At 41.4% G+C, this 14067-nt stretch overlaps 1 protein-coding gene across 3 annotated transcripts in view; it reads right to left on the bottom strand.

Annotated features, from left to right (window-relative positions):
* Window positions 1-203: 203 nt before the first annotated feature.
* BMS1 (BMS1 ribosome biogenesis factor) overlaps window positions 204-14067 on the bottom strand; it is a 39859-nt gene continuing 25995 nt past the window's right edge. For all 3 annotated transcript variants that reach the window (XM_048857494.2, XM_048857495.2, XM_048857496.2), the window contains exons 15-23: window positions 13706-13888; window positions 11553-11741; window positions 10413-10593; window positions 9761-9819; window positions 5770-5892; window positions 4499-4646; window positions 2818-2993; window positions 1610-1771; window positions 204-747 (exon numbers count right to left, since the gene is read on the bottom strand). In XM_048857494.2, the coding sequence (XP_048713451.2) occupies window positions 517-747; window positions 1610-1771; window positions 2818-2993; window positions 4499-4646; window positions 5770-5892; window positions 9761-9819; window positions 10413-10593; window positions 11553-11741; window positions 13706-13888 (1452 nt within the window). In that variant the 3' untranslated portion in view covers window positions 204-516. The remainder of the gene's footprint in view (window positions 748-1609; window positions 1772-2817; window positions 2994-4498; window positions 4647-5769; window positions 5893-9760; window positions 9820-10412; window positions 10594-11552; window positions 11742-13705; window positions 13889-14067) is intronic.

Below are 14067 nucleotides of genomic sequence, written 5' to 3'. Positions count from 1 at the left end.
CTTAACAATGCCTCTCAAGGGTGTGGATTTTTCACACCCCTGTGCCATGTAGTTATGCTGACTTTTCTAGTGTAGACCAGGCCTGAGCATTACCAACCCAGAGACAGATTCTGATGCCCTTATTTACATTAAGTAGCACCTTACTCCACGAGCAGTCCATTGAAATCAAGGTGGTCCATTCATAAATGAATGACATTCAATAATTAACATTAAAATAGTTTAATGGTTGCTTGCAGAGCATGCTGTATGGATGTAACTGCATGGAAATACTAAGGGGACAGTTCTCCAATAGATTTACGCTCCCCCCCCCCCAAATAATAATTTATAACTTCTATTTATATGCATTTCCAAATGATAAGAGGTCATATTAATATTTTTTCCCCTTGTCTTCTCAATAGCAAGTTCAGTTTATTCCAAGGCATGTTTCAGATATTGTCTTTTGACTAGATGTTTGTAGGTACTGCATAGATAACTATCCTCCAGTTCCATTTTAGATCTGATGAGACCTCCAGAAACTCACTTCTCTCTCTCACCAGATCCCTTCAAACTTGATTTCTGCCTTTTTTTCTCCTTCTGTCCCATAATTCGAAAGAGTTTTTTCTTGGCTTCCTTTTGCCTCTTAAATTTCTCTTCCTCCTCCTTGTGCTTCCTTTTGAGGTAATCTTTACGGTGCTGATGATGGTTTAATTTGGCCTTCTTTATTTTGTAGCTATGCACAGTACCCAAAGCAGTAAGTAGGGCTGATATCTGGTTGAAAGAGAAAACAAACAGTTAAATATACAAATAGTTACATTTGAGGTGAGCCACAGAACAGTTCCCAAAAGAAAGAACAAATTTAACCCCTGGGGAACCATGAGTTAAAGATATTATTTAATGAACAGTGTCAGGATCCGAGACACTGGGCAAATCACTTACTCTCACTGTGACTCTGTTTCACACCTTTGTAAAATGGGGATAATTACCATGCCTAATCCTAGGAACATTAAGAGGCTTACTTATTATTTATGAAGCTATTTTGAGATCCTTGCATTGAAGGTATTATTGAAAAGTGTTGTGCATCATTATTATTATTATTGTTATTATTAAGATTATTTAATGTTACAGGAAGGCTAAACTGAGGTTTACATCCTCCCGTCCTTACAAACCCTCTATCTTTCCCCAAATCCTGCATCATCACAATTTCTTTATTTGTGTTCAAAGCCTCTCTTTACTATTAATAGATGGCAAAGGTAAGAGCAAAGAGAAGCAGGCAATTATATACCTAAAACTCCCATAACTGCACACCATTGACCTAAACATCTTGAGAATACTACGACTAAGACATACTAGGAGAATTGGGGAGACATACTTTTGTCATACATGATCTAGTACAACAATTCCTAGCAACCATCTGCTCTGTAGTCTGCTCAGGACCAATTCAGCATAGAGCTCTGCTATGTACCACATACAGAGATGGAATGATGGCTGGAGGCAAGATATAATCTCAGGAACAAATTTTTGGCAATAGCTGCACATTTCAGTGATCCTAAAACTAAATTAAGAGTCATACATGATCCAAGCAACACAATCTTAAACAGGAAGAGTTAATTTCACAATAAAACATATTTACCTTCTTTTCATGAGGCTCCCTGATAACCGCTGGTCTCCACTGGTCCTTTGTAGGCTTAGCTTTCTTCTCATGATTCTTAGGCTTGTTCTTAAATGGCAGTGCCTTCTGGAGTGCTTTAGGAATGTGGAGCTTATTGAAATGCTTCTTCTCCCTCACTATTGGCTGAAAAAACAAATTTCACACACACGTAAGAGTCGTATTTCTATTTTTTCCTGTGCACATTTACATTTCAAATAAAATGAGTTCTCTGTCATTCTTGCCCTTGGCTGGGGATGACAGACATAGTAGAATGGTACAGGTGAACCTAAGGCTAAGGTTTTGTCATGGATATTTTTAGTAAAAGTTATGGACAATAAAGAAAAATTAATGGAAGCCCATGACCTGTCCCTGACTTTTACTAAAAATATCCATGATAAAATGGGAAAGGGCTGGGCAGCTGAAAAGTGGCCGGGAGCTCCAGGGCCCCCACCACCCGTGGGGGCTCAGAGTTCCAGAGCCCCCAGCCGAGGTGGTTGGGGAGCTAACTGGGTACCTCTGCCCCCGCCGCAGGGGCTGGGAAGTTGCAAGGTAGCCCCGTTGCCCATGGTGGCCTACAGCCTCAGGAGGCAAGGATACCTCACAACTCCCTGCCACTGCGGGAAGCTGTGGGACCCTGCAGCTCCCAGCCACCAGGGCTGAAGTCATGGAGGTCTTTGGAAGTCACGGATTCCGTGACTTTCATGACCTATGTGACAAAATTATAGCCTTAACTGTGTCTCATTACATCTTTTGGGTGAGATGTAAAACCAAAGCCCTTATCACTTATAGGTCTTCAAAAAATCCTATGATGTGCTTTTAAGAGATTCTGGATATTAGCTTTGCCATCCAAGAAAAATGTCTTTGTGGTAATTAAGAAGTCTACCTATATTAATCCAATGCCATTTAACTGGGATGTCCCACTGGTTCTCCAATTTTTCATGGGTCACTTTGTAAACTCTCATTGATCCACCATCCAACTCATCACCTCAATCCCCCACAGCTTTTCTGCATACCACCCAAGAAGGGCCATGCCAGCTCTTCTGTGAGTGACGAGATGTACACATACACACACACACACATATACATACACACACACACGTATATTGCACTTAATTTTACACTGATTTTAGGAGCAGCGGAGGCCACACACACATATTTTAACACGCAGATTGCAAGAATATAGAAGATACCTTATAGAGGGAATCTTTGTTTTGCTTCAGTCTGATGCCCCGTTCATGCCTCAGTTGGCCAGTTGTCTTCATTCCTGTCCAAGTATCTTTCTCACCTGCTGGCTTCAGCAAGGATGTTACTGGGTTATAGAAGGCTGGGATGGAAACAGGATACCATGTCCGCATAAAGACAATATCTGAAAGGAAAGAACATGATCACTTAGCTTTTGACAATGTGGTTTACTGTATCCATGCTACAGATAGACATTTGAATAAGGAAGTCAACTGAACTGCAAACTGCACACTAAATTAACTTCTATTTTACAAGAGGAGCACTCTTCTTATCCTCAGTCTCTAGAAAAGGGGCGGGCAAACTTTTTGGCCTGAGGGCCACATTGGGTTTCCAAAATTGTATGGAGGGCTGGTTAGGGGAGGCTGTGCCTCCCCAAACAGCCAGGCATGGCCTGGCCCCTGCCCCCTATCTGACCGCCTCCCTGCTTCTCGCCCCCTGATGGCCTCCCTGGGACTCCTGCCCCATCCACTACCCCCTGCTCCCTGACCACCCCCGGACTCCCTTCCCCTGACTGCCCCCCCCGCCACTCCATCCAACCCCCCTCTCCTTCCTGACTGCCCCCCCCGGACTCCTACCCCCATTCAACCCCCCTGTTCCCCGCCCCCTGACCACCACCCCAAACTCCCCTGCCCTCTATCCAAGCTGAGCTGAGGCTGCGGGGGAGGGGGAACAGCAGGTGAGGGACAGGGGGCTACCCTCCCGAGCCAGGAGGGTCCCGCGGGCCGGATGTGGCCCACGGGCCATAGTTTGCCCATCTCTGCTCTAGAACATCAGGCAGAGCAATGCATGTATTAATACCTCTGGACTCCTCAAAACCTGCATACAAGTTCCCAAAGAGAAGCATATTCCTGAAGAGTCCCAAGTTCAGTATCACTGTACTAGATATTCCTACCTGATTAAAAAACATATAATGATCTATAGCAAAGGAGGTCACGTATAGATTGTGCCTATTAGTAGCAGCATATCCAAATAATTAGTCTTCCCTCTACATGCTTTTCAAAGCCAAACTATATGCTGCTATTATTTTCCAGGAGCACAAATTCAATATGGTGTAACTACAATCATATGAGAAAAGAGCATAGGGCACAGTGACCTGATGCACATATCATCCGACTGCAGTCCAGTAGGGAATCCCCAGCAGATCACTAAAAATTAAACATCTGCTTTGTCATCACACATCAGATGAGAGAAAACCCTCTGATTAAGGGCTATCAACTCTCCGCTGATTTATAATAAAAATCCCTTTCTAGCACTCACACCACTATATATATATATATATATAGAGCATATGCTTGAGTTCTCTAGGCAAACAGAGTTCTAAATTCTCCAGAATATAGTTTACAAAATAAACTAACACTGAGGGCAGAAATAGGTCACCTAATAGATGTTCTTCATCTGTATTTCCTATTATTCTCAACAACAGCATAATTGAAAAGAACCAACATAAGTGAAACTCTTTATCACACACACATTCATCACCACATGTGATAAATAATCAAAAGATTCTGTTCTCTCTGAATTCACATTTAGGTTATTAGAGATTCAAGAATACAAATGGTGCTTCCATTCTTGGGGAAGGAGGAGAAAAGGCATGGGATGATAATCTCTTTTTTGGGGAATGCTGCTCACCACTCATCAGCAGTTTGTCTTCAAATGTTGCCCTGAATGCCCCTTCGGGTTTTCTAAGAGCCTTTTTGATCTGTCCTCGAATACCACTCACAGTGCGAATGGCCGCCCCTTCAAATTTAGCCACTTCCAATGGAGAATTGAACATTCCCTGTGAAACACAAAGATTATAGATCATTTATTAAAGATGGCATGTTTATTATGAATAAAATACAATCCTACCACTCTCTACACAGACCTGTGTAGGCCACAAAAACACAATCATCCCCAAGTGGTTTATCATAAACAGGGAACTGAGATCATAAATTGTTGTTCTTAAATTTATACTGACACTGATCACATTAAGTACCTACGATAGTGATTATTTTTTTCTTCTAAGATAGCCATCTAACTAAAAACTATCTAATTTACACCATATAAATAGAGGTAAAAATTCTTAACAATAAATTCAGGTTTTCACCTTTGCACCCATCCATCTCAACCATGAACGAGTTAGAAAGCATCTGCCCATTTCTCCTTCAAAGATTTGTTTTCCATAACATAACATTTGGCAGGCATCTTGTAAGGTGTAACTGGCTTAAATCACTGGGAGGCGTGGGGGGGAGAGTATCTAATATAATGCAGCATTCTAGGACAAGAGTTTCTGCATTTATAAAATACAATAAATCAGTGGGATTACTCATGGTCTTAAAGTTAAGTGAGGGATTGAGTGCTTTGTTGGACTGGGTGCAGAGTGCTCAGCAACTTGCAGGCTCAAGCCCCAAATCGCCTAACCTAAAGCTCTGTTTAAGGTAGCCTGCAGGCTTCACCAAAGCTGTTTGGCTCATTGGAAACTCAGTATTACACCACCTCCTCCCCCAGCTAGCTCCACAACTGTACAGGAAGTCTTAATTTCTGCAGGAGCTCAGTTTCCATCCTGCAGTTTGTAAATGCAATAGGATTAAACCCTGCTGGAGAAGGAAAAGACTGGGTTAACATACTGCTGAGATGGCAGACACTGGGGAAGCTGGCCAACTGATTATCCACACCCCACTTTTACGACACCCTCTGGAAGACAGAACTGTATTTGGCACAACAGAGTTTAGAAGAGTGAGGTTTGGCTAATGGAGATCATAATAATTTATATTCCCTGTAAAATACTTTTACAAAACTTATTGAATACACTTAAAAAAAATGAGCAAACTTTCAATTACTTAAAGAGACTGATGAACTGAGCCCCAAGTTGCATTTCTTTCCAACCTTCATTCTAGCAAGATTACAGTACACACACATACCTTAATAAATGATGTGTTTTTGTAAATTTTAAATGGAAAACCAGTCAGCTTTAATTTCTTCACAACTGTTATGGATTTATCTAAATCAAGCACGACTCCTGTGGCAGCTATCCGGAAATCAGGCTGAAATATACAACATATAGATGATTGATAGATCATTAAATGTGTATAACAACAATCCTACTGCCAGCGACTGAAGAACTCACTTGACAGGTACTATTTCATTACATGCCATAGCCAGAGTTCACAGACTTTACAACTAACAGTAGCGCTGCAGCATGGCAAACCAAAATCAACTTCATGAAAACTGGCTGAGTTACTGCCAATGTCATATCCCTAGCACCCATTAATGAGCTATTTGGAATGGCTATTCAAATTAATTTTAAAGTCATCTTTAAGATTTTTCCCCCCCATTTTCTACTCTACTCTGCACACTGTTTCTTCATGAAAAAGAATTTTACACGCACACACATGCAGAATGGCTCAGAGCAAAGGGACTTTGTGTGTATTGTAATAGCAATCATACCTCTCTTGTTGAGACAGTATGAAGATATCCTTTAAATATTTAAAAACCAAAGAGGAAGGCCATATAAAAGAAGACACACATGCACTTCTCTTAGGGCTGGGTTAAGGGTTAACAAAACAACCACTCAAGAGATACTACCTGGCTAGCCAGGGAGCGATCGGCATTCCTTAATATGTGGTGTAAGTGCAAACAAGTGTACGTACATTTAAGGAACGTCTACACTTGGAGCTAGGGTTGTGATTCCCACCTCACACAGATATACTTGCACAAGCTCTCATGGAGCTAGCATGCTAAAAATAGCAACATAGGCTAGCTGTGCCTAGAACGAACTCGGCTGATTCCTGTGGGTACATACTTGGCCCTGCTAAGTTCCTGTGGCTACACTACTCATTTTTAGCATGCTAGGTCAGCAAGAGCTAGCACATGTATGTGTGTGTGTGTGTGCGTGCTGGGAATCACAACTCTAGTTCTAAGTCAGGGGTTTCCAAACCTTTTGCCTGCGTGACCCCATTTTGAAACTTACTCTTTCCTATAACCCCAGGCAGCAACATAGCAGCCAAAAACATCCAAGGAATTTACACATTAAGCATCTTATTCAATGCTCTCTCATGTGACACATGGGCTTGCAAGTTGAAACACAGCTTCTCAAAGTTTGGTGGCGTGGTGGAAATTGCACCTCTAATCTCCAATGTGACGTCAAAGGTAGATTGATACCAGCCGATGGACACAAGTGTGCTGAACCCAGCTTCACACAAATATGTGCTTGTGAATAGCACCATCAGTTTCACAATGTATGTTTGAGAGTGCAGGATATTCATTCTTGACAGTGAACAAGAACTGCAGGAGAGAAAGTTGGACATATGTTCCTCACAAGAATCAATCACAGGAAATTTCGATGAGCTATTTGATTTCAGCTGCTGGCAAGTCCATGGCATCAGGCTTGCACTGAAAGGGCAATTATACTTTGTCATATCCAAGTCGTGGAAAAAGGATGAAAACCGTTCCTCCAGCTGGCTGAGATGCTCAGACATCACCTGTGTGGGAGGCAGAAAAATTACATTGTCAGATAGGAACTTGCAAAGCTGTGGGAAGAATTCATAGTTTGTCTTCAACAGATTATTCTTCCAGGAAACAATTTTCTTCGTGAATCCTGGGATTCTAATACTCAGCTGAAGGGTGTGGGTGTCCTTGCAGGCATGTTTTCAATTAATTCAATTTCCCAAATGTGTCTGTGACATAGGCAAGAAGGCACATCTCCCTTTGGTCACAAAAAAAAATCAAATAATTCACTCTTTTTGCAGTCTATTGCATGAGCATGCAGCTCGTCTCTCAGTTGAAAAAATCATCCCAGTACTTTTCCTCTCGAGAACCATAAACTTCAGTGTGGAACAACAGCACATCATGATCAGACCCTATTTCTTCATACAGTTTTGCAGAGAGATGCGAGCCTTGATGTAGTTCACAATAGATGAGACCTGCTGCAAAACTTCACCTTGCTCTGGACTCAAAAGAGTTTTAGACGCCAGTTGTTCTCTGTGAATTATGCAATGAATCCACACAGCAGACAGCAACTTTCTTTACCGAGGCGCACAGACCTGCTTTGTGGCCTGCCATAGCTGGAGCTCCATCTGTGGAAAAGCCCACCATGCGATCACATGGTATATTTTTGTCTTGCATGTAGCACATCAAACATTGTATCTCATGTCCGGGAAGAGGGAGACAGAACAGAATGTCTTCAAGATCTGCACCCTCCCATGCCAATTTCTTGGCTTTTGAGAAATGCACTCATGCCACTCAGTGCTCACATCAACTTGAAGAGCAAAAGCATCCGTGTTTTCTGGATAATCCAGCCATGTGTTTTCCTGATCTGCTCCTATCACTTCAAAAGCATGCTGAAGTGAAGGATTGGAGAGTGGTATGGCTCAGATTGTTTGCCTTGTTTTCTCTGCACATTATGTTCACTATATCAATTGCAGCTCGCAAAATCAAAGTCACTCCAATTGTGTGAGGCTTCTTGGTCCGTGTGATGTCGTAACTCCCCTCAAATGCCTTTTGAGTTTGGTCAGAGATGGACATGGCTTTCTCGAATTGCACGTGTTGATGGGAAAGTTCTTTCTGGAGCGGGACAAATGACCTTGGTTTTCCTATGCGGTCCTTGTGAAGAGTTTCCAAGTGTCGTTTAAGTTTATTAGGCTTCATGCTTTCACAAGATAACACTGTGTAACACACCAGGCATTTTGGCCTTTCTTCGTTCTTGACTAAAACACTGGTGACGCCATAATTAAAGAAAGCCTCACATTTGTGAGCACTTTTCTTGGTTTTTTGTTTTTTGTTCATAACTGCATCACTAGACTCACTACTGAAGGTTGAAGCAGATACTATGCATAAAAATGAGTCCATTGTGCTTCTTACCACAGAGCAGAAAGAGGAATTCACTGTTAAGCACATGAGGCCAGGACTTAGGAAAGCCACATGTGGTGAAACTAGGGCAGCACAGAGACAGTGACTTACAATGATTCTTTATTCTTCAGTGCCAACAGGGTGCTCAGAGTGGCATAAAAGAAGATAAACTCCCTAAGGTAGGGCCCATACAAGCCACTGCCGATTTCCATCTCAGAAAAGGCTAGCGCAGGCTCCTACCAGCTTGAGAAGAAAGGATGCTCTGTTGATGAGGCTGCTGCCCACAGATAAGGATCTTCTGCATTCAAGTCCCTCAGCTGGATGCTTGCACAGCTGGATGGTGCAAATGCCCAAATTGGCATCCGCAGAGCCACCTCCGCATAGGCAATATGTCTGGACCTGCTCCACAAATGCCGCACCAGGAGGCATCTGATCTACAAAACGGCATTCTTCTGGTGAAGCATCTATGAAGCGGATCTGGAGACATTTGGGGGCAGATGGCATCGTCTTGCAGGCTGAAACTGATCCCCTGGACTTGCAACTCCATCTGCTGACGGTGCAACCCACAGTTGGGAACCTGTGCTCTAAGTGTTACACATATGTATACACAACAAAATGTATACACAACAAAAAACGTACTTTAATATAGTATGCCCACCATCATTGATAAAAATGTTGAAGGGACACCTGTAATATTTTTGGCAAACAGGATTTCAGATCAATCACAGTGCAGGAAAGAAACTCTTGCATCAGGTATGTCACTGCCTTTCAGTTAATCTGGTCTCACTATAATGAGGTTATCCTATACAGTTGGGATATCAGCCCAGCAGGAGTAGGAATACATCCCTCCATACAAACCTTTATCAAATGAAGTATCTACCTTCTTCTCTAGGTCTTCATCCCATGCTCATCATCACAGTATCTGAGTGCCTTCCAAATTTTAAAAGATTCTCTAAGAGCCTGTCATATCCTTGTTTAAACGTACGTAAGCTTTCAAAAAAATTCACTGTTTGATACAATGATCTACAGAAAGAGCCAAGTAACATTTTGTGATAATAAACCTACCGTTGTGCCACTGACTGACTGAATTGCCAAAAATCCTGTCCCTTGGGGAGTGATGGGGCCTAAAAGCAAAATTGAAAAAACAAATGACGACGTGTTTGGCTAACCAACAACTGGCTATTGTTTAAAGGTGGTCTCAGAATGCTGAAATAATATTAGTATGTTCAGAATTATGTATTCTAGATCCCCCACCAAAAAAAATAAGACGGTTAAACTAGCCATTCAGCACATTACTCACATAAATAGTCCCACTTTGAAGTGAATGGAATTACTTGTGTGAGTGAAGTAACTCCCACAAGCAAGTGTTTGCAGGACTGGGTCCTTAACATGTTCTCTCTTTCTGGACATACAGTCACCAGTTCCTCCTTGATGCAATATCCCAGCAGGCTGATCAGAATTTGACTGGAACCCTGCATGAAGGAGTTAGTTCCCTCTCGACCTCCCTTCTCTCTCTTAACCATACTGCACATTTGCTAATTCTTAGTATTATTTTATATCCTATGGGGAATAAACATTTGTTTTAAGTGATTCTCTCTTTCCCCCAAAGTGATCAGCTGGTTATTTGTATAGGAAATTCCTAATGCCTCCTCTAAGGCTAGGGAGTTTTGCAGTTCACCATGTGGCTGTAGATTGTAAATCTAAATAAAATCCTTACCCCAAAACGTTGCTCCACAATGCATATGTTGTGGTGAATACTTAAGAAGCCTATGACGACCATTATGATCTTCAATATAGTACACAGGGATAGTCTGAAATCGCCTCCACCCCAAGGAGAAGATGATAGGGTCCCGTGTTTTAAGTATCTTCTTATACCAACGATGTTTTTTCAGACGTAACTAGTTAAAAGAAAAGACTGACAATATTAAAAGCACAGCATTAGGCCTAATATCAGTGATTACTGAAGCAATCTCCATCCTTCCTAAATGCTTATTTAACAACCAAAGAACTTTATTTTTTTTTAAAACATGTCTATTCATGATGACTTAAAATAGCTGGCATATTCAATATTCAAATATTCAGGGTGACTTAAAATAGCTGGCATTTCATCTATTTAAAATTTTTAAAAACTGTGTGTATACAATATACATACACACACATCTATCTATCCCCTTTCCCAAACCTCTGATTGTAATTTGCCTTATTTAGACTTTGTCTACTCTAGAACTTTTGTTGGTCAGGGGTGTGAAAAAACACCCCACTGAGCGACAAAAGTTTCACTGACAAAAGCATTGGTGTGAACAGCGCTATGTCAGTGGGAGATGCTCTCCCACCTACATGGCTACCGCCACTCGTCGGGGTGGTTTAATTATGCCAGCAGAAGAGTTCTCTCCCTCTGGTATACAGCAGCTACACAGGAGACCTTACAGCTGTGCCACTGTAAGGTCTGTAGCGTAGACAAAGCCTTAGATTATAGACCCTAGGGAACCGCAAATGTCTTTGCATGAGCTTGTTCAGCAACTAGGATGATGGGAGGAGGGGCCTCTTTGTGCGAATGTAATATAAATACCAAAATAACAATATTGATAACATTTTCCTTCTGATCATCAAACCTGCATTAAAATATTAAAACAGGATAGCAGCCAAGTTACAATCTCAAACATTGGACTTTTAAATTAACCATGCCAAAAGCCCTCTCTTTTTTCAGCACAAGGACCTTCAGACAAAGGATCTCCCTCAATTTTTTTTAGCTATTAGTTACATTTGCCAAATAGGAAATAAAAACAAACAGCAATACCATGCCTACTGAAACACAGCTGTACCACCATCCACAGCACACACAGCTTTGGCTCCATACCTGTACATATCCCACATTTCCTTCGCTGTTGCCTAAACCACCCAGGATAATTGGATAGTGAGGGTCAAAATTAAGCACAAATTCACATGGGATATTCTCAATCTCTATTCGAACATACATCCCAGGGCGGAAGCCCTCATACTGAACTCTGGATTCATCATCCTGGTCTTCAAATTCAGCCCGATTAAGCTACGTGAGAAAGACGGGGGAAAAGTTTTAATGGGTAGAAAATGGAACATGAAAAACCATGTATGAACAAGGCTTGTGCAGAAGGTTTCAGTTTTACTTGAAAAGCAAATTAATGTTTAATTTACATGGTATCTGTCTGGATAGCCCGAATAGTTCTAGTAACTTACTTCAGAGTAACAGATGTCTGCCACCACAAATTCTTTCCTTTGCAGTTCCCTTTAGGAAACAGCAGATCCAGCTTTACACAGGAAAGTCCAAAACACATCTGGGCATACTGCTCTACCCTGAGTACAGTGCCCAGAAGAAACAAGTGACTTTTTGGACAGATCCTTAGAATACTGAATTTAGGGTAAAATTTCAAAAAGTGCCTAAATGATCGGGGCACCAAAATCAGTTTTGAAAATGGGATGTGAGCTTCTAAATCTAAGCATCTGTGAAATATTTTTACCTTAAGTGCCAGAGAGGAGGGCCCTATCTTTATCTGTGAGATGCTATTTGTACCTAAGATTCTATGTAATTAAAAAAAGATCCTTGTAACTAACAGGAGGGTTCTTTCCCTCTGTTTTTGTACTGCTAGGAACATCTATATTTTGCTATACCACTACCGATTGTTCTGGATGCTGTTTGTGCAGATGTTGGAATCTAACATATAGGATAAATCCTGTGGCTCAAGTACATTTCTGAAGTCTTTGGATTTCTCCAATTTACTTGGACTCTCTCTCTCTCTGGCAATACACTGTGATGGCAATACACTGCTTAAGGATCACTATAATACATGTTTCCCTAACAGGCCTTTAGTGCAGGAGCTCTAAATTGGCTCATTCTTTTCCTGGAAGAGGCTTGTTTACATTTTAAGTGTTCTTATGCAAGCACATGGGAACACAAGGTCTTGTTGTTTGGTACTTATGTCAGAGGTTAATGCAAACCTGTACAACTGAGTTAATGGCTAATCTGAGCAAGATTTTGTAAGATAAGAGGGTGGTGTACACTGTGGGTCTCTTTTTTTTTTTTTTAAATAACCTTACACTATAATATACATCAGCAAGGTTCTTCAGAAAGATGTCAGTGCAATACAAAAAGCTATATTAAAAACTACATTCAGGGTTTCATTTAACAACTAAACATTGCAGCAGAGTTACCAGCTCAAATTGTCTCTCAAATGTCTTTGAAAATTCTCACCACACAACTGGAACAGGGATTTTCAAACTTTTCAAGTGTGGAATACATTCTGATGTACACTTTGCCTTGTGGACACTTACTTACTCACTTGTGATGCCTTAATAGCCATATGGCAACCACAGCAATTGCTTAAAAGAAAAAGTAATTATTAGCGAAATATTTTTACCTGTAGTCAGTGCAATAAAGATTTTGACCTCTTTAAATCACAGACTACACTTGCTTTTAATTTCATCTCCCCTTCTCATCTGATATTTCTTTCCATTGAAAACACCTGCCATGTGACCACCTCGCTCTCTGCTCCACAGATCACAGCTTGGGAACCCCTGAACAGCTAACATTTACACAGTAGCTTTAGGTGAGTGCCACATTTTAGTAGCAATAATGACTCAATAAGTCAATTAAAAAGAAGAGCTTCAAAAGAATTAGTATTTTGGTTTTTTTTTAAAATGGTAATGGAATCACACTATTCACCAATTAAAAAACTCCCTCTAAACATATGGTGTTTTGCACATAAATGCTGAAGAGCCATCAGTGGCTGCTGAATCTAAGGGCTTGTCTACACTGGCACTTTACAGCGCAGCAAATTTCTTGCTCAGGGGTGTGAAAAAACACCCCCGAGTGCTGCAAGTTTCAGCATTGTAAAGTGCCAGGGTCGACAGTGCACCAGTGGGAGCAGCTCTTTAACGTTGCCTGTGAAGATGTGCCCTAAGAGTCCCCCAGAGAAAGAGTGTATGGTACTTAAGAAGCTTCATAGTCAGACAAATAGCCAAGTTGACAGCTTCTACCTGAGCTTGTTTCTGCATTTCCCCTTTGAGATCATCAAAGTATGTGGCATCCCCTTCATCATATTCAGCATCAAACATCTCCTTCAATTTGTGCTTCTTGTCCATGCGCTTTTGCTTCTCCTCCTCCTCTCCTGGTTTGGGTTCTTTTCTTTCTTTATCCTCTTCCTCCCCTTCACTTCCAGCCTAGAAAAAAAGACAAGTTTATCAAACAGCTTTTGAAAAGTTAGTTCACAAAATTCCTAGTCTGGCCAACATTTTATATACTACACCTACAGAACATGACCAAGGAGCAACACAGGGTATGTTCGATACTACGGGCAGCAACTGCAGCTATACCGCTGTAGCACACCACAGGGTACGTT

This window comes from Caretta caretta, chromosome 7 (assembly GCF_965140235.1).
Source record: "Caretta caretta isolate rCarCar2 chromosome 7, rCarCar1.hap1, whole genome shotgun sequence".
Classification (NCBI taxonomy): Eukaryota; Metazoa; Chordata; order Testudines; family Cheloniidae; genus Caretta; species Caretta caretta.
Note: the sequence above shows the minus strand (reverse complement) of the source record. Positions and strands in the feature narration are given on the sequence as shown.